Source organism: Leptonychotes weddellii, chromosome 3 (assembly GCF_054177405.1).
Source record: "Leptonychotes weddellii isolate Sample4059 chromosome 3, ASM5417740v2, whole genome shotgun sequence".
Lineage (NCBI taxonomy): Eukaryota > Metazoa > Chordata > Mammalia > Carnivora > Phocidae > Leptonychotes > Leptonychotes weddellii.
The window spans coordinates 11,469,069-11,496,376 of NC_138371.1; the positions used below are offsets into that span (position 1 = coordinate 11,469,069).

At 39.7% G+C, this 27,308-nt stretch overlaps 1 protein-coding gene across 1 annotated transcript in view; it reads right to left on the minus strand.

Moving 5' to 3' along the window:
* NYAP2 (neuronal tyrosine-phosphorylated phosphoinositide-3-kinase adaptor 2) overlaps positions 1–27,308 on the minus strand; it is a 256,862-nt gene that overhangs the window by 36,754 nt on the left and 192,800 nt on the right. The window contains exon 6 of the mRNA XM_081813497.1: positions 8,991–9,094. Coding sequence (XP_081669623.1) covers positions 8,991–9,094 — 104 coding nt within the window. The remainder of the gene's footprint in view (positions 1–8,990; positions 9,095–27,308) is intronic.

A 27,308-nucleotide genomic window follows, 5' to 3' on the forward strand; every position in this document is an offset into this window, starting at 1 on the left:
TAAATTAATTAATTAAAAAAATATATATATATATATATAAAGCACACTTTGGATGCTAGGTGGCGCTAGGTGTCCACCGAATGTTATGCCACTTTCCCCTCGCTAGATGGTCCAGCTCCTTCTGCGGCCTGATACTCTTTCAGTAGTTACAGCCTATGATGGGGAACGTTTCTGTGGACTTCTGCTAACAACTGACAGCAGAACACAACCGTAGCACTTAGCTCTCAAATGGAGTGAGCATTCTGGAAAGCTTTAATAGTCCTTCAGTGGCTATCTGTATACAACTCCAACAAGCTCCACAGTGATACATTGGTAATTTGTTCTCTAGACTGAGCCAAAGCATCACTTTCAAGTATATGGACATTTGGAGTAAGTCTAGCAGTTAAATATTTTCAAATGCCTCCCCTCCCGGGGTCTCTATTATCTAATTGTTTAATAAAAATCGACACGGAATTGGAAACTTGAAAGATAAGTTTGAAAACACATGGAATAAACTGATGGGACATCCATGGATTTAAAATCTTCAGCTTTACTTTCCCGAATACGTCCATATTATCGCTAGTCTCAAACTAGAACACTCTTGGCATCTGAAGAATAAATGAGGCTACAAAGACTAAAAAATATAGAGAGATTGTCCATTGTCTCTGACTTTGCTCAAGAAATACAAAGTGGAGCCACCTGACACCTCTGTATTGTGGTGAGGCTGGGCACATGTTCACTCCGCAAGCCAGAACATGGTTAAAATTCAGGCCTCATGTGTACATAACAATTTATAATGCGATATCCTGAATGCTTTTTCATTAAAAGGAAAAATAAGAATCAAAATACAGAACAGTCAGATCAATATGATGGGATAATATATTATAATGGGCATGCTTGTGGATAAATGCATGTGCATCTAGGATAACAAGGTGTTTAAAACTGTGGTCTGGGTGACTGGGTGGTTCAGTTGGTTAAGCATCTGCCTTCAGCTCAGGTCATGATCTCAGGGTCCTGGGATCCAGCTCCGCATAGGGCTCCTTGCTCAGCGAGGAGTCTACTTCTCCCTCTGCCTCTGCCCCTCTCTCTCTCTCTGTCTCTCATGAATAAATAAAATCTTTAAAACAAAACAAAACAAAAATATTATGGTCTGGGGAAGCGTTAAGTGTTGGAAGTTGGCAACAAAATTATCCTGCCACTCTGCATCTTTGTCGTGACCCCAGCAGGTAATGTCTTCCCCTGCAGCCTAAACATTTTCCTTGGGGTTCATTCATACTTTCACTCAGACAGGAGAGTAAAGTAGTACAAAGGGGCAGGTGGCCTTTCTGAAACGATAGCCTTAGTTGGTTTCTACTCACTTGACTTCCAAGCCACACATGAGACCTATAAGGTAAGAAGAAATGCCAGATACAGACTCCTATTATATTGTATATAATCGAGTATCTAATTTCCTATTTGGGAAAGGAATAATGAATATAATCATACCAAGTGTACCGAGGAGGGGGCAGGAGAAACCAATCCATCTCAGATGCTGGCAATAAGGGGATGCACTGTCTAGAAAATTTAGAATCAGTAATAAAAGTGACTAAAAGTCTGTCTGCTTTCTGGTATCACCGTGCACCAGCGGTTCTAAACAAGGTCAGTGGACAGGGTGGATGGGACCATTCCCTCCGTGCCCATCCCCTTCAGAACACCACTGATTAGAACAACTCTCCGACTTAGAATTTCCTAGCAAGTAGGGGAGTGAATTTTTGGAAGAAGGAAAAACTGTAAGGGAAAAGAGAAAGAATGAGTATTTTTCTAATGGTTTCTGTCTGTCCATCCAAGACTTTCCCTACATGTTATCTCATTAATCCTCAACAAAAACCATCACCATCCAAGGTGGATAACACTGTGCCCATTTTACAGATAAGAAAACGGATGCTGAAGAGTTGAACAATGTATTCAAGGTCACACAGTTACTAAATGGTGGATTCAGGACTCTAAAAGAAGTCCTTCCTCCTCTAAGTAGCTGAGTAACTAAGATCACAGACTGACATTTACTGGGTACACAACTTGGACAAGGTACTTGAATACCTGTGGTGGTAATGTGGGATGATAAGAGTACCCACAGGCTAGAACTGTAGAGAACAAAGCTGCCATGATGTAGAGAAGCTCTTGGCACAGTCCTGGACTATAATAATCATGGCAGAGATGACAATAAATGGCACGTGGTCTTTATGATGCAAACCTCATCTAAGAAATCGAAACAACTGTTGGCCTTTTTCATGGGTTAAAGAATGCTGGAGTATCTCCATAAGCTATTTCACACTTTTACCTGCAGGTCTGATGGGTTAGGTTATCGACTCTGATGCTGAGGAGAAGGACGCATGCACGAATCAGGGACTACAGCTGAGTCAGAGGGTGGACACTCTCACAGCTCGTGTGCCCCCATCCCCACCCCTTTGTGCCAACTGGTTCATAACTTCTTAGAGAACATCCTCTTGTTTGTTATACTCTGCTTCCTGCTCTAAGGGGATAAATGGCAAATTATTCTGGGGGATTGGACTGGCATAAGAGCACAAGGATAGGTTTATTTTGGTTCATTCTACTAGATAATGGTATTATTGAGAGACAGGTCATGAGACTACTGGTCTTTAAAAGGTGACTCCCAAATATTCTGCCCCTTGAAATATACAAAAGTTAACACAGGATGCATAAATAATATGTCAAATTTCTTAAGCAATCTGAGTCTCTGCTCCTTGAATTCTTTGTATAGAAGTAGAAATCAAGTAATGCCAATATTTCATTACACATATTACTGGATTTGCCTATTATTTAAACACAAGCACAAAATTTTGCTTTTTCTTCAATTATGAAATTAATTATAGAGAGTGTCAATGGATACTTAAGGCTAATATTTATATAAAGCAATCAGACAGGATTATTGAGAGCACACATAAGATAATGCTTTTTTGTTTTTGTTTTTTGGCACTTGCATTATTTTAATGTACTTTTGCCATAATACATGGCAATAGATCAATATAAACACTGACATTCTTACTTATAATATTAATTTATTCCACATTTCACAGGGCTAGCTCCAATCTTTTCAGTAAACATCATTATTATAACAATTATAATTTCCTTGTAACATAATCTTTCTTAACATAACACTTTATTTTACAATTTGAAGTTAGTACAGAGCAACCCTTCTCCAGGGTGATGATGTTGCATTGTAAACATAGCAGGGGTTTCCAAGTACCCTGTTGGGTTTTACATATTTGGAAATATATGTCAAGTTAACTTGTATGCAGAATGAAGCAAACAATAGGAGTCATTTTTAAATCTATTATATGGCCTGAAGGAAGCTCTGTGGTGGGCAGCTATGTGTTAATGAAGCGAGTTCAGCATTGGCTGCTTGGCTGTGCGTTCTGCTTCCGCTTTTCCTCCATTTCCATCCTGCACTGTAATCATGAGCATATAATCCAATCAGCTGTGTCAAGTACAAATACAATGCAGAACACTCTCTTGGGTCAGGTCTCATAGGAGGAACTGGAATATTCACAGGGTCTTAACAACAACAACAAAAGTTTGTTCAACATTTGAGCAAGGGACGGTAGAGAAGGAGCCCTTCATCATGTTATGTTGGGATGGCACACACGTTCCCACCACCCCTCCTGTTCCCTCCCTTTCTAACACCGTTCTCTCCCATCCACCCCAAAACTTCGGCTCCTAGACCGAAAGTACTTGAAAATGTATATACAACTGATCAGATGAAATCTCTTAATACATAGGTTCTAGGTCTACAAGACTTAAGACTAGAATAAAGTATGAACAGTCTTGGCAAAACAAGTTCTATCCATGCTAATGGTAGCATGGAAATCCTAAAGAGAAAACACTATTGAAACGTCTCAATTCATAAGGTTTGTTTTACTTTTTCTACTTGATCCTATGCATGGAAGGTGAGGTTAAATAAGAACATACCCTTTAAGGTTATATTGTTCAGAGATGTAGGTAGGCATGGAGTGGATGAAAACAGAATTTCTCTCTATGTCCTTGTTTGAGCATTTATGTCAATATACTCACTCTCCCTTTGTCTATCACCTTCCTTATGCTTTCTGGGCTCCTCTAAGTTTTATGTGCGAATGTTCTGACTATCTGGAAAACTAAATGAAAGCCCAGAACTCACACAGATCCTGAGAAAGAGCAGTGGTCTTCTTAAAACTTTAAGACAAAGCATTACTGAGGCTGTGGGACAAATCAACACATTCCACTGCATTGGAGTTAGGAAACTAAGGAAAGGGATAAAATTAGATTGTGTGAGAAAAACATTTTTTCAGGGATCTATAGAGAGGGACGTTTATCAGGAGAGGAATTCTGTCAGTCAGCTAAAGATCACTGAGTCTCACACAGTGTGCTGGCCATTAGAGGTATGCCTCAGAATCAGGAAAGCCCTTGTCACAGAATCACATATACTGATCCCTAATCCCTAACTTTGAATGATTTACCTTCCTTTTTTCCAGGTATCTAAAAAACAATTTTTGACATCCGGGTACTGCCAGAACACACGCTGGACATGTGTTAAGCTTTGGACACCCCAACACGTTATTCCGTTATCTAGAGAAGCTGGCTGGATGCCTGCATGCACACATAGCTACGGCATCCATGGGAAAAGAGAACATGTTCCACTCTGCAGCCAGCCCGGGGTTGGCTCTCTTTACGCCCCAGCAGGGTCATCAAACTGAAGGGGGATGTTAGGAGCTTGGAAAGAGCCCAGAGGGCTGGCACTGAAAGGAATAAACATTTGAGAAATCACCCTGAAGGGGCAAGTTGAAAGGAGCTGGGTGTGCTGGCCTGGCCAGCAGCCGGGGTGAGGCCTGTCCTAGGTAATGAGGAGGCATCTGTCCTGGCACGGAGGGCCTAGAAAACAAGAGATAATGGCTTTGGAGGCAACTGTGAGATTTCTAAAGAGATTTAGGTCTGTCAGCCTTCACAATATGTGGCCCAAGGAAATTACAGATAGCCTTTTCCTAACCCTTCCCCAAGATCAAAGATAATCAGAGATAATCCAGTTTCAAAGGATAAACTAGCCTCAGGGAGAAGGTGAAGTTCCATGTCAACGCTTAGGTCACCGTTATTGTGATGCGATTCTGTGATGTGATGTGATCACCGCTTTGTGATTCCCTGATTCCACATGGGGGTCTGTTATTTAACAAGTGTGAAGTGTGTACATTCCTGAGTGAGTGGGAGCAAGTATGTACGTGTATGTGTGAGTATGTGAGAGCTTGCGTGTGTGAAGGAGCCTAAGTGTATGGAAATGGGGTGTTTAAGTGAGCGTGTGCCTACAGTGGAGGGTGCATTGCTCATCTCCTTCCTTCCCTGAAAAACAAATACAAATACTCTTTGGGACATTTTTCCAAGGAAAGTTGGCACTTCTGTGTGGAGACACACCCTAGCTGCTCCATTCCTGAGAGAAAGCATGGCTTTCCCCTGGCCACAAGCTTTAGCTCTGTCCTATGGCCTGCTACGGCAAGACCACGGATGGTATCATCGCCAATGGAATGGACGTCACATTCCAAGAGGTAGGCTTGTTCCCAGGCAGATACAGAGGAACAACATGAACATCATTTTCTACTGTCTACAGAAGGGGTCACACCCTTTCTTCTGAACACATGGCTTTCTACTTGACTACAGAAGAAAAAAAGAGAAAGTTACATGTGCTCCAAGTTCAATATGACTTCTATGCCGTTTTACTTTTATAACTAAGGAAAAGAAAATAGCATTTTCATAGCAGGAACAGAAATTCGGTTTAATTTCTAAAGACCTGCTTTAAGACAAATGCCAAAACATGTGGCCGCATTGCAATAAAATTCCAAGGACATGTCTTGACCCATGTCTAATCTACTTATTCTGGAGTGAATTAGAAAGAAAAAAAAAATTGTTTTCATCTCTCCAAGTTTCAAAGAATATTATACTTCTAAATGCTTTACAACTCACTTCTTTCCTGAGCATTACATTTTCTTTTACATAGTTTGAACTTCCAGTCAGATAAGATTACACATTTCTACAAATCTTGTGTATGCTGTAGTTATCTGAGGTGCAAAGATTGCAAAACCAAGCAAATGTTATCTTGACCTTTTTTAATACAGAAATGCTCATGGTGGACAGTCACTGTTGGTCCTAGGCTCCTCTGTGGCTCAGTCAGTAAAGACTGTCTCTAGACTCTTCGGGGGTGGGCAATCATTATTGGCCTAGGCTGGGGGTGGGGGCACTTGTGGACACCTCTATACTTCTCCACTGGAGCAATGTCAGACACTTCCATATGCCCCTCTTGCAACACTACTTAGAAAGCTCCTACCAGGACATGTAAGGGTGAGTCAAAAACTTGGACCGAGGAAACGGAAAAGTGATAAGATATGAATAAACAATCAGAAGAAAACACAATTCCTTCTCTTTGAATGGTAATGCCCCTTAATGTAGCTGAAATGGCACAGACATCCTAAAGCCAAGTTCCTCAGCTGATAAGCACCGTTGGAGTTATTTTAGGGATTTGTGATTGCTTTTGTTTGTTTTAAAGAAACATGTGGTTTTTCCATGATTTCCTAGTAAGAAGTGGATTCATCTCCTATTAAGCATTCTGTGTTTAAATAATTGCAGGGAATTCTTGTATCAGAAAAACTGCTTAAGAAGTGATGAGGGTGATTTTTTGATAATGTTAGGCAATATCGAGTCAGTGTATGAATATTCACTCTTAGAGTCAACAGGCGACACTGCCTTGGATTACCAAACAAAGGGCAGTGTCATCCTGGTTGTTACTTAGAGACACATCTCAGTCAAGAGCCTGTGAATTAGGTGAGAAGAGGATCTTCAATAAGTAGCTACTGACTTTAGTTCAAAGTTAGGTCATAGGGGTACAAAGCAAGGGTCTTCTGAGCCATGCTTACCTCTTTAGTTCCAGAATATAGGGATAGGTGAATACTACAACTGGTCACAAGCCACAGAGGAGAGCCTCAGAGGTTCGCCTTCTAATTCAGAGCCCTGACAGTTCATCTACCCTATGGATGTGTGCCAGGATTTCTGTGGGTTTGTAGGGAAACTAACAGTGTGCAAGCAACATAAGGGGTTTTCTCATGTTACTATATTTCAAGAATAAAGAGTATCTCATCAGGTGAGCAAAGAGTTGATAATGCAAAGGCACAAACATTGTGTCTTGTTTTTATTCCAGAAGTTTACCCCAAGAACCTGCTTTCATTGAGAGTTAAAGGAGCTCAGGATGAAACAACTATAAAGATAATTAGGAAAAATGGAAAACAAGACAAAGAATAGAAAACCACTCTGTGATACTGAGGGTAAGGTAATAGCAAGATACATGTCTTTGGAAAATCGATTATGTGAATGCAATCTTCTGACAGTCAGCTAAATTTATTTCCTTTCTGTATCCAAATTTTTAAACTTTAAATATTGGTAAATGTAATATTTTTGAAATAGCTTTAAATCATCTCAAGTGGCAGTTTATCTTGGTGAGGTTAATTGTGTTATTTATTAATCCATTGTCTTATCGTTTCTACTTTTTTGCCCAAAAAATGTTTGAGCTGGATACATTGAGTTATGGAAGCATTTAACATTTTAAATTAAGACACAAGGAATTCTAAATGACACTTGAGATATCCTTGAGAGAAGCTTCTCATCTCTCGTGTTTATAGATATCTCATATATTCATAAATCAAATCCTGTGCATATTTAAGCCAGACCAAAATACTAAAAAGCACATGTCTCCCATTAGAAAAAAAAAAGCAATTATTCTGCTTAGTTATGTTTTTAAAATAGCTTGACATTTTAAATAATTGATGAATATGTAATTCGCTAATCAGTAACGGACAGCTCCCATGGAGGTACCATCGCTAGTTTTATAATTTACTATTTCAGAAGAGTTTTATGAATGCAAAGATTAAAGCCAGGAAGCGGAGAGAAATCACTCCAGGATGACATTATCCTATTAAACACCCACAATACTTAACAGTAACAACAATTAAGCTTCACAAATTAAGTTGATGTACTGAATTTCTATTGGGTGAGATATAGAAAGACATTTATGTGTCATGATTTCTCCCCGTACTAAATTCCCCATAGACAACCATGTCCCCAAATGAACATCAGAGCAACATTCTGTTCCTGTAAAGGATTAAATGATATTTTAGTTTATGCCTTTATTTCTTGTCTCTTTTCTCCAAGTGATGATAGAAGTCTTATTAACCATGCACGAACACTTACATTCTCTTTCTGAGAACATTTCTGATGTTGTTGGGATAAGAGAGGAAAGTCATTTATTTAAAGATTGCCTTATTAATCTACAGTTTTGGTAAATATCTAGTTGGTCAATTTGTCTTTATGGCCTAAGAAAGAAGACTAGCTGCCATGTTCAATCCAGATGAATTGGTATAGGAATATTTATAAGGACATCGATATTCACAGTGTCTTACAATCATGCTCCAAGCTAAATAGAAATAAAAGCAAAATGGCCACAAATATTACAGTATAATAGGATAAGAGGTAAAAGGTATGTACAAATTCATTGACAACATCTGTGCAAGTGTTGTAGACAAAACATTTAAAAAGAAATCTACATAAAACAAAGTAGGTAAATTTATCAAATGTTGATAAATTTTCAGAGACAGTATAAAAGTACACAAGACATGAAAGAGAGAAAGAATTGTTAAAAAAATAACCGCTAAGCCAATACAGAGAGTACAAGTTTACTACATTAATATTACAGAATGATGGGAACCAGAGACAAAAAAACGATTTGGTAACAAACAGCAAAGAAAGTTTCACCAGTCACAGAGAAGAAAGACTTTCCTTTTCGGATGAGAACACAGACTGCCATGACTCACCCCCTCCACCCATACACACATAGAGAAATAAAAGCCAATGCAAAAGTTGTCTACAGCAACACACGACAGACAGAGGTGGAAGCGTTTGGCATGTTGCATCACAGGAAGTCAATCACGATTGGCTAACGATGATGGTACCTGGCTCTGTTGCAGGTCACTCGCTGGCCTGAGAGGAGTAACTGATGGAGGGGGCACACCTGATGTGGAGGCAGACCGGCCTAATTTGCAGCTTACTTTCGGTTCTGTGAACAGGGGAAAAAGGCAGAATATTAGCTGAGCAACGTCCGCAGTGATGAACGGCATTCAGACTCCCGTTTTGTTTCACTGCATGTTCTTTCAACCCCTCAAATACTTGTGAGGCTTGCTAGTAATTGACAGGTGATGGAACGATCTCATAACCATGGACTCTAAAATAAGTTTGACTTGCCGTCAGCTCCCAGAAATAAAGAACAAATTACAAAAGCACGGCCCTTGTTCCCTTGGACATTTTACCTCGTTTAGGGTTAGTTTCTATAGCCCCATTCAGGGAAAAAGCAAGTGACATGATCACTTTGGGTACTTTCTTTTCTGCTTTGATCCATAGGTCTATGTCCTGAAATGTCCTCTCCACCTTCTCCAAAACTTCCCCTCCCTCCTTTCCTCCCTCCCTCCCTCCCTTTCTCCTATTTTTTTTCTAATTTTGAAATCTATATCACTATGCTTGTCCTGAATACTTTTATCATGTATCAAGCCCTCCACCTTGTTCAAAATTTCAGAGCATTTCTCCGATTTCATCTCCATTCGCTTTCAATTTTATAACCGCTTTCTAAGACTCTTGCCATTTTTCATAATAATAGTATTTTTCCAAATTATAAAGGCATTCCCCTAACTCTTCTTCTATTTCAGGAACCCAAATGAGCTGTCCAGGGCATGGACAAGATACTCTGGAGATGAGAATTTAGGGATGGAAAGAGTTCCCTTCATCCAACAAGGTACAGTAAGGATGTTAATTTTCATATATATTTGAACATATTTGATAAGAAAGGGGAAAAAGTTATACAATAAAAAATCGACACTTGTGCTTTTGTCACAAATTTTAATTTTTAACTGTTACTTTTTGAGTGTCCGGTATATTCCAGCTTCTATCTGGGCTACATTTAAATTATTTCTAATTCTAAGGTTACTCTATAGAGTTACAGAGTTAGATATAAAGGTTGCCTCTATGTGTGTGTGTGTGTGTGTGTGTGTGTGTGTGAGAGAGAGAGAGAGAGAGAGAGAGAGAGAAACCTCCCTGCTGATCCCCATAATCTCTCTGCTCAAAACTAACTTGGACATGGGGCGCCTGGGTGGCTCAGTTGGTTAAGCATCTGAGTTCGGCTCAGGACATGATCTCAGGGTCCTGGGATTGAGCCCTGCATTGAGTTCTGCACTCGGCGGGGAGTCCGCTTGTCCCTCTGTCGCTCCCCCAACTCGTGTTCTCTCTCTAATAAAGAAATAAATAAAATTTAAAAAAGACTAACTTGAACACAATGGGCTGAGCTTCCTAGATTACTTTGAAGCCCTCCACCTTGTTCAAAATTTTCCAATTACTCCATATTTCATATGATAAAAACTTCAAACTCACTTGACTAATCTCCAGAGGACTTCTGTGATCTAGCTTCATCTGATCAGATCCACTCTGTTTCCACTGTTCTGCTCTCCAAAAAAAACATGCAACTGTCTCCTCTCTCAGTTTCTGCATTCAGTCCTGCTTCTGTTCTTCACCTCAGGGTGTGCCCTTGTGTGGACTTTCACCAGACTAAGTCTTACCCATTTCAGGAGACAAGCGAGTCCCTCCTACTGTCAAGCGTCCTGATTCTCTTCCAAGACTACCTTACCACTTACACAGTGTTTGCTGTGGCTTTGAGCATTTATGTTGGCGGGGACCACATAGTCAGTGTACAATTAATATGTACTTTTCTTCCACTGAAGATACTCAATTTAACCTAGAAAAGGTCAATGCAACTCCTAAAAATAAACGAAGTCAATGAAAGTAACGCAGAATATATTTTAAGGCCTGGGTTCAAAGCCTAGCTCTCCTACTTATGAAGGCAGTGATTCTCACTCAAAGGTCTGTGACCTTCTAGGGTCCATTTCAGAGGAGGCATGAGGTTTGGAAACTCTCCTTTCCTTAGTTTTATGCAGATGATTTTAGTATCTACTCACCCACTTTATTTATTTATTTATTTATTTATTTATTTATTTATTTATTTATTTATTCATTTATTTTTTAGGTAGCTCCACACCCAGTGTGGGGCTTGAACTCATGACCCTGAGATCAAGAGTCACATGCTCCACCGACTGAGCCAGCCAGGCATCCCTACTCACCCACTCTTGAAAGGTGTTTAAATATAACAGTATCATACAATGACATAAACTATCACTGTAACTTAGAAATTAAGCTCATTCCCCAGGAAGCATAAATCCTTGCATACCTTAGCAAATCATCTTTTCTTATATAAAATAACAGGTAAAGCATCCATCAGAATCCTGGTTTGACATGTTTTTATAATGAGGCCGATGTTTCCATATATCCTTTTACTGTGGTAGCACATTTAGTCACATAGAGTCAGAAAAGTCAGTATTTTTTCTTAGGAAAGGATGGCAAATACTATTTCTTTACTTAAGGTCCTTTTCAAGTTTATGTTAAAGAGATTATCTGATGAGTGACACAACTGAAGGCCTTTTACATTATCCGATGTACCTAGGGATTAATTTCTCCTGCTAGGTTTCCAGTCAAATTTTGACTTAACCAGCCTCTTTCAAACATAGACACTTATATCTCTAATGAACAGACTGAGATGTACCAAAATCCACACAAACTCCCCATTTCATCATGCCCTGGAAAGGCCTTGCCTTACCCCCACTGGACATCACTCTAGAGCATGTCCCAGCTTATCAAGCCCCCTTGGGCACGGCAATATAAGCCGTTAAATCCCCATTACACACAGCAGTTTAAGCTACTAGCCAACTACCCTGTGGGCTAGCTCTAAACTTGAGGTGATCCCAACATCACCCCTATGGGTTATAATTCTCCCTACAGCAGCAGACTAATACTATGACCACAAGTTCATTATGGACACATGCTTACACAGGCAAACACACACACACACACACACACACACACACACACACACACTGCATAACATTGCTGCTTAATACTGTCATGTTTTTAAACAATTTTTTAATATAATTTTTAAAATTGTGAGGTTTGGGTTGATCTCTCTCTCACTCATTTTGCCTCTTCTTTCAGTTTTACATGGTCCTTAAACCCATTTCAAATTTATTATGGTATTTATGCGACTAAGTTGGTGAAACAAGTCTTTATGACGTTGCATCTGCCAAGGTTCCTTTGACCAAAAGAATTATCTAAAGAAGTCCCAAAAATCCTAGAAAAGATTCTGATTATAACCAAGCCTCACAGAGATTCTTTCGGGCTGTGACATAGATGTTAAATTGTCAGCTCACTCAACCTTGGAAATACACTGTGCTTTGAGCCTTAAACAGGGAAGCTTAGGAGCCAAGACACTAAAACCATTAAGTTCTCATCCTGAATTTTGCTAATATAAAAATTGCCAAGGTTTTTTGGGGGGTCAAAAACAATGGACATGTGCCTCAAAAAAGACCTAAGGTAGAACTCTCTTCCCCCAAGAAAATTCATTCCATTCCATTAAGAGATTAATGATGTACTAAAAGGCACCTGTTATTCCTACATCCAAAACCTTTTGCTTTGTAAACTCTATCAATCATCATCCTAGAAGTAACAGTTGATGTTGTTTATGAAATTTCCATGAAGATCAAGTGTAAAGAGAATAAGAAGGAATAAGAAAAAGGTGGTAGAGGGCGCCTGGGTGGCTCAGTTGGTTAAGCGACTGCCTTCGGCTCAGGTCATGATCCTGGAGTCCCTGGATCGAGTCCCGCATTGGGCTCCCTGCTCGGCAGGGAGTCTGCTTCTCCCTCCGACCCTCCCCCCTTTCATGCTCTCTCTCTCTCAGTCTCTCTCTCTCAAATAAATAAATAAAATCTTTAAAAAAAAAAAGAAAAAGGTGGTAGATTAAGAAAGAAAATCAGAGGGGAAAAGGAAGAACAGAAAAAGAAATGGGGGAGCAGGAAGGGAGGGAGTGAGGAAAGAGAGAAAGAGAAAGAGAAAGAGAAAGAGAAGAGAAGAGAAAGAGAAAGAGAAAGAGAAGAGAAGAGAAAGAGAAAGAGAAGGAGAAGGAGAAAGAGAAAGAATGAGAGAAAGAAAAGAAAAGAAGAGAAAAGAAAAGAAACACTAATTTTAATTTTTTGGAATAAACCATTATCAAGATATTATCATGGGATGTTTCCAGAGTAATAACTCATGATCATCTTAAAGTTTTTATTAAATAAATACCCAGTGGACTGTGTGACTTAATATTTCTTTCTTTTTATTCTTAGTGGATACAACTTATCACAGTTTTGTTTTGGTTTGCTTTAAAGATAGTCATTTCTCAATCATTTCTCATCTTCCCTTTAAGGTGAATTGGATTTCTCTTCAAAATCATGTCCTTGGTATTGTTACAGGCTCATCTCCAAGGCATGCACTGTTATTGTATCAGAGTTCTCTTTGCTTTCAGAAAGCAAAAACAAATGACTCTTCTGAACCTCTGCATCTATACAGCAACAGGAGATTAGTGCATTTTCACCAAAAAAAACACTTTCATCTAGCATCAAAAAAATAAAACCAATCAAATTCAGAGACATATCTTTCCTCTGTCTTGTTTTTTTTTTTCCCTAATACACAATATTTTTTCTGTAGTAGCAAAGACATATTGTGATTTCCCCAAGTCAGTCATGTTGCTGAAAGTTTCTAATCAATGACTTAAGGCTACATGGGAGTCACAAGCCTTTTAAAAATACACCAAAGTGTGCTTATTACAAACTCTACTTTCATTTCTAGGGAAGGCATTTTTTTTTGGAAATAACACAAATGCTATTTGAGATCAACTGGTGTCTAAGTAATAGGGGCAGTTTTGCCGGGGCTATGTTAAAACCTTCATGGATCCCACTTTGTTTTAAAGCTTCCGTCGTACATCATAGTAAACATGTAAGATGCCCTGGAATCCCACATTAAATGTAATTAGTCCTGTATATAATTTGAATGCATTTTTATAATTTTGCTTCAGAAATTATTGGACTGTGAATAATCCAATTGATTTATGACTGGTTATGATTTTTAGACAGTAATCAAGCACACTCAGGAATTCTTGCAGTATTACACCATCTAATCTAGAAATTGTTTTCTGATGTAATATAATTATTTTAATACTAAATTTAACAATTGATTAGGTGGACCTAATGTCACATTTTGTAGTGATTTAATTAAATATTCATTAATGTTAAATTTGGCAGTTTCTTTTGGAGTTTTGGTGTTACTATTTATTTTTAATATCCAATATTTTTGCAGGTCCCTGAGAAACTCATAGGCTTCAGCATTGTCAGCATGACGCTGAAAAGAGAAAACAAGTCTAATCGTTGTTGTGATCATTTTGTGACCACAGAAAGAAAATCGGCAGGCTGCAAAAATCTACCCTGGGAGTAGATATTCTCTCCCCAGCCTTCCTCTGAATGAGACTTGTGTAGCTTTGAATGAGTCCCAGTATCCCATAGTCATGAACCAAGGTCCTGGTGTTATCTGAAGGGCCAGAGAGTAAAACTATTGATGCTGGACTAATTGGTAGTTCTTCTTGGAAATACTGGAATTCTGGTGAAGATTTAAAATCCAAAGGCAAGCGAGGTGGAAACATGATAGGTAGAGTTTATGATCCAATGGTGGACATAGAATGACAAGATTTGTTGTATAGAGGAGAAAGAGGGTTGCACGCAGGTAGAGTTAGGCATGCACCTTGTATTCCTTCTAAATACCTGAAGAACTGAGATTTTCCTTACCACCTTCCACTTTCTTATAGAGACAGAATATAAACTGTACTGTCTATTGCCCTAGATACTGCAATGCATGGTTGGTTTCTTCAGTGGCAACACAGCACTGTGTAGCATTAACAGTTTGGGGTTTTCTTTTGACAGCCTCTTTTATTTTAATATATAATTCCTGAAACACCCTTAGGATCTTCATCACTTTAGCCGAATTTGAAAAGGTGCTTTTATCTTCAAAAATACTTCATCTCACATTAAAATAAAATTATAGTATGTGTGTATAAAGCAATATATTTTATCTATTTAACAAGGAACATATGCCCCTTAAAATCATTACATAAATAAAATCCATCTACCAAGACATAAATTCAAAAAGACATATCATGATTTGTATCAAGATCAAATGTATATTACCATGGGGATAGAAATTTCACTTTGTGTTATAGCATCAAAAATAGAATAAACAAGCAAGCAAAAATAGAATAAAATCCTTTCATCACTGATATTAGGAATGAAAACATGACAAAAATAATTTAACCTGTTTTTAAAATGTTATCTTTCACTTCTAAATAATAAAATAAAAGGGAATAAAAGCAAGTTTAAATTTTATACATCACCCACCTTATTAATGTAAAAACTCTTTATTCCTAACAAATGAAAATCATAACAGGATGCAAAACCAATGACATCTTCTCTTTATACCATTGGTTTTTGTGGTTTATTTAAGAGCAAGCATCTTGGGACAAAATTTGGTCCAATATAATTTGTATGCTCCTTATATCAGGTTCTACTTCAATGGCCATGGACCTATGCTTCTGTCTTGAACCACTGTCTGTTATAAACATAAACGAAGCAATACGTGTCAAGGAGCAAGGCTTATCTAAGAGCACGCATGGTCAAGTCCACCATGGTAGGGAACTTCAGTGTGATCTCCAGTAAGGGCCATGTTTTTTCACTCTATAGCAGAATGGCTGGAGAGCTCTAAGATCCTGTAAGGAGGTGGTGACATGAGGTCAAAACTATTTTCAAAGAAGTACTAAGTAAGATGTTATTTGCTTTTCCCACTGTGTTGACAAATTCACTGAAAGTCTAAAAACAATGCTGGATAAATCTGCTGTTACCTTAGCACATCAAAGCAACGGCGCCAAACTGTACTAGTAATCATGTATTTTTCACTGCCACACAGACTTGAATATTTGGCAGATATTTTCTCAAAAATGAATGAAGTAAGTCTATTGTTTTAAGGAAGACAACTGACAGAATTTGTGAACAATGATAAATCTGAGCTCTCAAGCAAGAATTAAAATTTTGAAAAACTTGTATGCACTACTGTGAGCTTGACAGCATCCTAATACTTAAAGACTTTTCTTATGAGATCAATGGTAATATTAATTAATGTGCTGTATTGATTTTTATAATGAAATGTGTCAACATATGGAAGATTTGCATGACTTTGTGAACCGATACTTTCTAAAAGCATGATGTTATAAATCATGCATGGATAAAAGATCCATTTAAAGTGCAAGATAGACCAATGGATTTTAATGCAACAGAGCATGATGAGTTTATTGATATGTAATTAACCCTTATGAAACTGCTATCCGTTGAGTTTGGGTAGGATATTAAAGAAGGATATACACAACTATATGAAAAGGCTATTAAGATACTCCTCTTTTTTTCAGTTACACATCTGTATAAAGCCAGATTTTCTTCATATATTTTAATCAAAGCAACATATCACAACAGATTGAATCCAAAGCAGATATAGGAATCTATGCTCCATTAAGTCAGACATTAAAGAGATTTGCAAACATGTAAAACAATTTCAACCTCTTCACCATTTGTTATAATTTCAGAAATATGGTTATTTTTTGTGAAAAAATGTTATTTATGCTAACATATAATGGATTTATTATTTTTAATGAATAATTTTTTAATTCTCAATTTTAATTTCTAATATGATAAATATTGATATACTTAATCCATATGTTAGACTTAACTTCCAGCTCCAGGAAAGCTCTTCGGGATTCTCAGTAAGTTTTAAGAACAAAAGGGGTCCTGAGACTAAAGAGTTTAGAGCAGTCACTTTATATAAGACTGAATGCCCAAACAGTTCCTTTAAAAGGTAACTTTTTATACAATTAATATGCCATTGGAGTATTTAAAAAACAAAAAATGAAACAGAAAATACTACGTTGAAGCACAAAAAAAAAAAAATGGGAAAACCTTTGAAAACTTCAGGGGATTTGGGAGCAACAAGTTTTAAAATGCTGCCATAGGAAAGTCTCTATGGCAATGTCCAAGAAACACTATTACCTGCCCGTGAGACCTGAGGGAAGCCATCCAAATTCTCAGGGCACCTTTTCATCATTTATAATAAGAAGGAGGCTCCAGGGTTCACTCATTGCTTCTTTGACGTTCAAAATGAAATCTGTTGGAATAATTGGAATGCCCTCAAAAATACCCTTGATTGATCGTGAGCTTAGTTTACTAAGGTCACTGCTATTACTCCTCCTTTCTGAACTATTTTCTGTATTTTATTTTTGTAACAATGTTGTTAGGATTATGCATAACTCAAGTCAGTCATTAGCTAAAATTTTCTAAAATTGTTGGTAAAAGTTTTGGTAGCAAATGGTTAAACAGTACAAAAATATTTTAAAATTAAATTTAGGAGAGGTAATGATCATCTGCCATTTTCACTTGCCAAGAATCCATTTACTCTTATTTTTCTGGAATAGCAGTTTGAATCTCCTTTAGAGAACATAACCAGTAATCTCAGTTCTCACGGTTCCATAGGAGGAGTTTCCCCAACTGCGGCTCCGGAAGTGACCACGTGATTCACGTCCATCCAATCAATCATTCTATCCCCTCGGCCTCACTGATTGGCTCAGGGGTGCACATGGGGTACAAGCTGGTCAATGAGAGCTGCCTAAGACTTTTGCTGGAGTTCTTGGAAAGGAGTTAAACCTTTGGATCAGGGCTGCTAAGCTCTCCTCACTTAGCAGCTGAAAGATCGTGGACAATTTGCTTGAGCTCTGTAAGCTTCAGTTTGTTCATAGGTAAAATGGGAGAAACGATGTATCCACTTCATGAAATTATTTTAGGAATTAAATAAGATAAATGTAAATTTCACTGCAGCAGCCAGCATGTCCTAAGATCTCAAGAAATGCTCGCTATTTGTATTATTGAAAGGCAAATCTGACCATTCAGCTCCTCTGCTTATAATATAAGGAAGTCTAAATTGCCTCCTCACCATGGTCCACGTGACTCAGCTTACATAACCAGCCTGCCATACTGCCTTAGGTTCTCCTAAAGCCACGTGCCTTTTCTTACTCTACGATTTTGATCATGCCACTCCACTCCGCTTGGTGTACCTGTGCCTTTCCCCTTCCTTCCCTTTCTTCCTACACTAAACCGTAGGCTCTGTGAAGACAGGGGCCATGTCTAGCTCATTCCCCAATATATCTCCCCTGAGTTACATTACTGACCCCTGGTAAGGACTCATAAATTATTTATTGAATGAATTAGTTTAAACCATGTTTTAAAGAATGATGGGGTGCCTGGGTGGCTCAGCCAGTTAAGCATCTGCCTTCAGCTCAGGTCATGATCCCGGGGTCCTGGGAGGGAGCCTTGCATTGGGCTCCCTGCTCAGCAGAGATTTGGCTTCTCCCTTTGCCTCTGCCACCCCACCCCCCTCATCGTGCTCTCTCTCAAATAAATAAAAATTTAAAAAATGAAGCCAATGTAAAAGATGAATTATTTGTGCATTTCTCATTAATAAAAAAGCATATTCTTCCATTCTTTCACTTTTTCCAAGTTTCCAGCAAAAAGGCAAAAATACATTGACCAGACTTCAATGGAATTTCACATTAACAAAATTAAGGAAGGGAAAAATGTAGTGCCTGTTTTGGACAGCAGGTGGGAGTGCTTTGATTTGATATGTGCTGTGGAAGGCTGACAAAGCTTCCAGAACTAGTCTCTGTAAATGCCCAGAGTACAGCACCTTCTTCTTTGTACTGTCTACTAAGGCTTTTCACAGAAACGGGGCATTATTTGTGGATACCGTTGGTGCAGGACTTTTGCAAAGAAAGCCAACTACGAAAAACTGGGAAGCAATGTCAGGGAGGACTCCCCTGAGAAAGGGCACAGGGTGGAGCCAGGCTCCCTGCAGGGAAAGCTACAAGGAACTGGCGCTGGAGTCAACACTCAAGCCAGTGCATTGCCTCTGTGGTTCTGAAACAGGATTAATCTATTGTAAGGCAAGTAGGTGAAGGTACCTTCTGTACTATCTGAATTGTTTATGCCTGGTTAACTAGTTTTCCCCAAGAGAATCAGGGAGTACACAGAAATTCAGAATTTCTCTAATAAGAATGAAATTACTATCAAGTTCTATTTTTTCTCACCAGTCTTCAGGGTATCTGGATAGTATACAACATCATGGTCTATGTACATACTTAGCAGAAATCCAGGTTAAGGGACTGTGCGTGTGTGTGTACTCACACATAGAGTTATACATAGTATATGATAACAAGTTAGCTGACTCTGCAAATTGGATCACATAAGACCCGAGCTTGAAAGCCGTAAGTGGCTTTACACACACACACACACACACACAGACACACACACACACACACCAATTAGTATCACCAAATCCCTTGACTTCATACTGCTCCCATAACTTTAACCAACCATCTTGATAGAAAAAAATAAGAAAAAGAATCTAAATGGTTTAGAGAAAACCCAGCAAACAACTGTGAAACCGAGTCCAGTATCCTGTCTTACTGGATTGGGGCAAGAATGCTCTCACGCTGTATATAATCAATCTCATCAGAGGCAGGCAGAAGCTCTTTGGAGGCAGAAGTCATCTGTCATCTCCCCATACTGGGCTGTTCAAACAGGTGTTCTCACTGGGAGAATTTTGCTGAATGAGTAAATGATGGAACTAAAGAAAAACAAGCACACATAATGTTGCTGGGGTTTTTTTTTTTGCGGGGGGGAGTGGGACATGCTGGCTCAGATGATCGAGAATGAATTTTTATTTTTATTTTTTTTAAAGATTTTGTTTATTTATTTGACAGAGAGAGACATAGCGAGAGAGGGAACACAGGCAGGGGGAGTGTGAGAGGGAGAAGCAGGTTTCCCGCTGAGCAGGGAGCCCGACGCGGGGGCTCGATCCCAGGACTCTGGGATCATGACCTGAGCCGAAGGCAGATGCTTAACGACTGAGCCACCCAGGCGCCCCAAGAATGAATTTTTAGATAGATCAAAACAATCAGTTATAAACACCTCTCACTTAGTTATGGGAACAGAGGAATTTCACGGACTAGAGAGCAGAGAAAACATTTCTTCTTTGGATTTATGAGGCAGGTTATTTGGGGTAGCGTATTTATCTTCATAATTCTGTTTCCCTTGGTTTAGGATAATGATACCTTAGCTGACTTGGTAAATCTGATCACACAATCCCCAAGTTTACAATCCATAAATGGCTTCCTGTCTTCCTTAGGTAAGACCAGAATCAGTGATGTGGCCAGCCGGGCCTCGCCCTCGTCAGGTCCTCAGCTTCCTCTCACCACACTGCCTTGCTCTCGCTCCTAATCCACCTGACACCTCCACTCCCATGTCACCCAGATAATGTGTAACACACTCAAGAGGAAGTGCGGTGTTTTTCTCATTGGCTTTGGATACAGACTGTAATTGCATTTTTAACTTTTATTGTTAATGGCAATTTCCCCCACTGGCACATGTTCAATGCTGGATAACTTTATATTGAGAAAATTAGCTGAATAAATGAAGGGATGAATATATTAATGAATTCACGAGCACGGAGGTAGAAAGAGGGAGACCCAGCCTAATCAAATCATGGGAAGAGAGCTGTACTAAGGGTCAGAAGCCTGAAATCCACTTCTTGATTTGAATCTGCCACATACCAATGCGTCTGGACAATTTACCTGATTTCTCGTGAGCTTCAGTTTGGTCACCTAAATAATCAGATCATAACACCGGGCCATAGATGTACAGCTTTTTGTGACGATCAAATAAGATAGCACTTATAAAAGTATTTTAAGAGCTAAGACATGGCGGGGCTCCTGGGTGGCTCAGTCGTTAAGTGGCTGCCTTCGGCTCAGGTCATGATCCCGGGGTCCTGGGATCAAGCCCCACATCGGGCTCCCTGCTCGGCGGAGAGCCTGCTTCTCCTTCTCCCTCTGTCTGCTGCTCTGCCTACTTGTGCTCTCTCTCTCTGTGTTAAACAAATAAATAATAATCTTTAAAAAAAAAAAAAGAGCTAAGACATGGCATATAAATATAAGGCATTATTTTATTTTATTTTTTAAAGATATATTTATTTATTTGAAAGAGACAGAGAGAGAGCGTGCACATGTGCGCATGAATGGGAGAGGGGCAGAGGGAGAGAGAGAAAGAGAGAGAATCTCCCGCCAACTCCCTGCTGAGCATGGAGCCCGACATGGGGTTTAATCCCATGACCCTGGGATCATGACCTGAGCCAAAATCACGATTCGGAGGCTCAGCCAACTGAGCCACTCAGGCTCCCCAGTATAAGGCATTATTTTAAATCGGTCACAAATGATCCATAAAAGTGATAAATTTAAATTCCATAATTCAGCTTATATATAATTTGCAATAATCTTAGAGCACACTTTGTAATTATATCAAGTTCTGTTTTTTTTTAAACTTGTATACTTAAATATTAACTGGAACACAGAGGAACTCAGATACAATCAGAAAGCAATGTTCTTTTCTCCCCACAAACCAGTTCCAACCTGCTGTGGGGTGGCGGGCAGTTGTTTCTTGCCTTTTGGATAAGCCCTAGGCCAACTCCCAGAACTTTCCTTTTCATTTTGATAATTAAAAATTTTTCGGTTTCTTCAAGAAAAAAAAGAAAAAAAAAGTCTTATTGGAATAATAATTCAAATGCCTAGTTTTTTGTGTTAATTACAAATTTGAATTTTGTTTCAAGGAACTTCTCTCCTGGCCCATTTAGCCCTGTTCCTGGCACACAGGAGACCACCTTTGTCTCTACCTCATCTCCAGGTGTTTGCCCCTAACTTGCCCTCAACTTGGTCCCCACCATGTCTGCCTTCAAAGGGGCTGAGATAAGAGGAAGGTTATAGGGATGGAAAGAGAAGTGAACACCTTTCTTCTTGGGGTGGACCTGGAAGGCCCCCCTTGACTGGCTATCTCTCCCCTGTAGATCCCCTTGCTGTCTGCCCTCCAGACATCCTGTCAGAGGCACCTTGAGCTATGTCCTACAGAGTCCCTGCCACTCTGGGCAGTCACATGACTGAAGCCACCCCCAGGTTGCTCCCTGTGGCCTAATATGGTCCATGGGAAACACAATTTATGCACATCTTTGACACACCATTAGTGGCCAGAGAGTGACTTGCCAGGCAGCTTTCTGCTCTGTGGTGATAGGCCATTCAGCTAACCTTTTGCATTTTTATTTTACTGTGTCTCCTCAATAACTGGAAGCCAGTAGCGAGATTTCCAAGTAGTCCCATTCGTTTCCCTCCCTTGATTATCACTGGGAAGTTTTCTATCAAAGATGGAGACTCTTTCTCTTCTCTCTCTCTGTCTCTCTCTCTGTCTCTCTCTCTCTGTGTCACACACACACACACACACACACACACACAGTGTCTAGCCTCTCAACCTGCAACCACTTTTCCTAGGCTAGAGATGAGAGGTCACTTAAGGACAAGAAAATTCATTTTGATAACTTCTTTTGCCAATTCTGTTTCTGTGGTCTAGCTTTCTGCCTTGCAATGTGAGAGTAATTACCTTGTATCATTTTTAAATTATCCTTCTGCATGTTATACCCTGTTTATTTGCCTTCAAACCCTGTAAAGACACATTCTGGCTATTTAAAATGGTTAACTCACCCCACGTTCCCCTTTTCTGGCTGTTTCTCAAAGCTGTATCACTAGTATCAGGAGAAATACAAACAAAACAATTTCTCTGGTGATCACAAATTCTAGCAGGCAGAAGTCACAGTTTTCCACAGAGAAATAAAAGTGGGCTGTTGGGGATATGACTTACATTGCTCTCCGAAGGCTCTCCAAATGAGAATTCTGTTATGTGTTTACTACGAGAATTAGAAAAGAGAGCGTTAAACTCTAGAGTGGAAAATACTGTGCAGAACATAGCAACGGGATCTGGCCGGTGTTCCCGGAGGAAATAACCATGCACCCAATTATAACTGAGAAGGAGAGCAGATGTGGAGAGCTGTCTTCTGGTGCTTAACCCCACTGTACAGAATGACAGCCTGGAGGGTCGTAGATGCTAAAGCCCACAGCTGCTGAGGGCTGCTGGGGAGCCAAGCAGGAAGTTAGTCAACATCCTACAGCAAAGCCCAAATTACAGTGGGGGCCTGAACTCTACCAGATTGGTTTTTTTGTTCTTGTTGCATAGCAAAAGTGAGGGAGAACTCATGGTTCCTAGCAATATATAGCTCCTTGACGGCAAAACCATGGCAGTTAAAAATGATTCTTTGAAACATGGGATGGTGAAGCAAACTGTGGGAGAGTGGATCTTCACTTTTTACCTTGACTTTCTGTGTTTCAATGAGCATGCTCTGTTCATATAAACATCATAATAAAGCATTTCCATTTGAGGGAAATCAGCAAAATTGAAACAGACTGTGATGTCTATGTCAGTGAATTATTTTAGGCTACACCCAAACTCAGTGACCTAAAACAACACTGATTTAGTTTTGTTCATGAGTCCATGAATGGGTTGAGGTATTTTTCTGGTGTCGGCTGGGCTCACTTGTCATCTGCGGTCAGCTGTAGTTCAAGGGGGTGTTTCCGCTAGGTCATATTATGCTTTCTCACACGTTTGAGGGTTGGCAGGCTGAAGGCTGAAGACTCTTGGCTTTCCTCCATGTATCTCCTCCTCCCACAGGCTAGCTCTGGTTTGTTTATGTGGTGGTGGTGGGATTGGAAAAGAACGAGTAGAAGCATTCTTGAGGCTGAGGCTCAGAACTGACACACAGTCCCTTCCATCTCATTCCGCTGGTCAGTACAAGACCCAAGGCCAACCCAGATTCAAGGAATAAGAAACAGACCTTACTTCTTGATAAGGAGCTCTGAAAGCACAATGCAAAGGGCGTGCATGCAAGGAAAGGAGGGTATTGGGACCATAACTGTGTCCCAAAGGTGCCAGACCATGTGAAGAAATGGAAGAAAGAGAAGAGGGTATAGTTTAGGAATTATGTAGCCATATCAAAATGTTTAATAATAATCAGGTTCTAAAAGTAAATCTTTTTCAGCCACACTTCAGTGAGTGAGCTCTAGGAAACACTCTACCTCTCTTACCTCCTGGCACTTGCTTGTCATTTAATATCACTTTCTCCAGGAAGCCTGTCTAAATCGCCAGAGAATAAATCATGTCACTGTGTCTAGTATTTCCCCCTCATAACACTTATAAGAATCTTTTATTTTATTTTCTGTCTTCCCTGTTAGACTACGCACTGGGAATGTGGGTCTTGTCTACCATATTTGCCTTGCACACTCTGCACCTCTGCACTTAGTCCCTGCAATGACACAGAGGAGATGCTGAAAAAAATACTCCTTAGAAAATAAATACCAAGGGAATGAATGAATGGATGGATGAATGTCAAGTCAGGTATTTACAGAAGGATATGTGCACATTTGGAGATACCAATATTTTCGTGTGATTCCCACATCCTTGCCAACATGATTTTAAATCCCATTGATTGCTACTAAGCAAAACAGAAACACTGTGAGAGAGATTAAGATTTTTTTTTTTGATAACTCTGTATAATGCAGCAACCAAGTCTTAAAGCCTGCACCTGATCCTTTCTCCAAATTTTTCAGGGGAACCCAAAAACAGCCATGGCACTGGCCTAAAATCTTTGCTGGAAAGTGCACAAATGAAGCCTGGGCAGTTGCAGTAACAGTGGCCCTGGAGCCAGGTACATTATGTGTATCTAGAGAAAACTCTGTATCCTATTTGCAATGAGCTGCACTTTCCAAAGGAAACATTCAGTCTTGGTCCTAGAAAAAAAATCTGAAATCTTTCCAGTAAAATTGAATGGTAACAGAATAAACTGTGGGCCTACTAGCTATTATAAGCCAGCTTTATACCAGGCATTTCTATGCATTTTTTAATTTAACCCTCATATGGCTCCGTAGCTCAGGGGTTAGAGCACTGGTCTCGTAATTTAACCCTCATAATGATCCACACAGTGAGATTTCCTGTATCTTTTCTAAAAAGCTAGAAAAAACTGGGACACCGCAGTGTTATGTAATTTCCTCAAATCATTCCCACCAAAATATTAATTTATTAACATTGTTGCAAAGCATGGTTTACTTGCACTAAAAATATTAGAGAGTGGGGGTGGGTGGCCCCTGGCTGGCTCCGTCCGTAGAGCATGCAACTCTTGATATCAGGGTTGTGAGTTTAAGCCCCACATTGGGTGTGGAGCCTACTTAATTAAAAAAAAAATTAAAAAGAGAGAGAGGAAAACTGCATAGATTTAGTGTTTTGCCAGGAATTATTATCATTAATACTGTTCCACAATTCCCAGTCCTGCAGCCCAATTTGATGCTGCTCAACTGCTCTCAGTTTGTGTGCTTGGGGACTCTTCCTGGATATGAAGCGCTGAATCCTGAATGTTTTTGAGTTATAGCTGCTGGGAAGTTTATCAGCAAAGTGAGTCATTGATTCCAACATTATCAAGTAGAGTACAGTAAATATGTTTCAGAATTTTCAAGACGAAAACATCTTTCTTAAAAATCAACTGGTAAAAATGCAGTATTCAAAGACTACACTCTTGGATTTAATCATCATTCCCTTTGCTGAATCCCAGTTTTCTGTTGCTTATATTAAATGGCCCCCATTCAGCTACATCTCCTTGGCCAGCATCCAATCTTAGGCCTTTGGCTAACACCCTAACATCTTTGTGATCTTCCCAATCTTCAAAGAGGTGTTTGGAATATGGAATTGAAGTAGAATTGTGCATGTTTTAGGAACCCTAGTCTGGGGGATGGGTGTGCTAAGTGGTCAGGTTGGAACCTGAGCTCTCACCATCCCCAACAAAACAACCCATGATGCCCACTTTGGCTGCACTTCTCTTGCTTTCTTCTCTGTCTAAATTCATCTCAGCTCAAGTCCCAGCTCCAATGCCACTACTTACAGGGAACATTTGGAAAGGTGTCTGGAATCATAGTGATAACTAATATTTACTTAATATCTGTTGTGCTCCAGATACCATGCTAAGTGTGTTAATACATTATCTCATGTAATTCTCACTTTTGTTTCTCAATAGCATCTATGAGTTAGATACTATTATTGTCTATATTTTATGATGGAGCTTGGCGACATGATGGGACATACCCAATGTTATACTAATAAAAAAAAATTCAAATTTAAATCTAGATTTACTGGATGTCCAAATCACAGTGCTCAACCACTATCTTATACTTTATGTATGCTTTTATTAGTCATATAAAATTCACTCTACAAATGTGGCATGTGAGAAATGGCACATTTCTTTGTTTTCTTTAAATGAAATCAACTCTATATGTGTTCTTGCTTCCCTGAACTTGTGTGCACAGGACTCTTCTTGGACATGAAGGGCTAACTCAGGAAGGATGGTGGAAAATGTTTCCCTGCAGTGGGTCATGAAAAAGGCCCAGAATTGTTCTGCAGAGCAGAATATATAAGATGGCTCTTTTAGTCTTCCGACTACACTGGTCATCATGAGGGAGTCTCTTTTCCAGGCATTAAGAGCCCCTTAAAGTACAGCATTCCATATTTGGGAATTTGGGACCATAAAGCATAAAGTCCAGCCTCACTGGAAGCCCCATGCAAACTCTAGTCCACCTTCCCTCCCTCCCAATCAGAGGCCAGGCCACTTTACCAGGATGCTATGAAGGGATAGGCTGCTAGTCCTTACAATTCACAGAATGCCATACCTTTGTTTCTTTTCTGAAGTTAAAAAAAAACCTCCCCTTCCCTCTTGATCATCAAAAGCTGTTTACAACTCTCAGGGCACCTAGGTGGTTCAGTCCGTTAAGCGTCTGCCTTCGGCTCAGGTCAGGATCCCAGGGTCCTGGGTTGGAACCCCACGGGCTCCCTGCTCAGAAGGGAGTTTGCGTCTCCTTCTCCATCTGCTTCTCTCCGCCCCTCCCCATGTACCCCGCTCCTGTGCATGCACTCTCTCAAATAAATAGAATCTTTTTTTTTTTAAAGTTTTTTTTTTTTTTTTATTCATGAGAGACAGAGCGAGAGAGAAAGGCAGAGGGAGAAGCAGGCTCCCAAGGAGCAGGGAGCCCGATGCGGGACTCGATCCCAGGACCCTGAGATCATGACCTGAGCCGAAGGCAGACGCTTAACCATCTGAGCCACCCAGGCACCCTCAAATAAATAGAATCTTTAAAATAAAAAGCTATTTACCACTCTCTAATCCTCATTCATACCAATAGCTCATCCTTCTCAAGGAGATGCAGCTTCTGAAAAATAAAAGCCAGGAAGGCAGGATGCCTAATGGCACCTGCTGCTTCT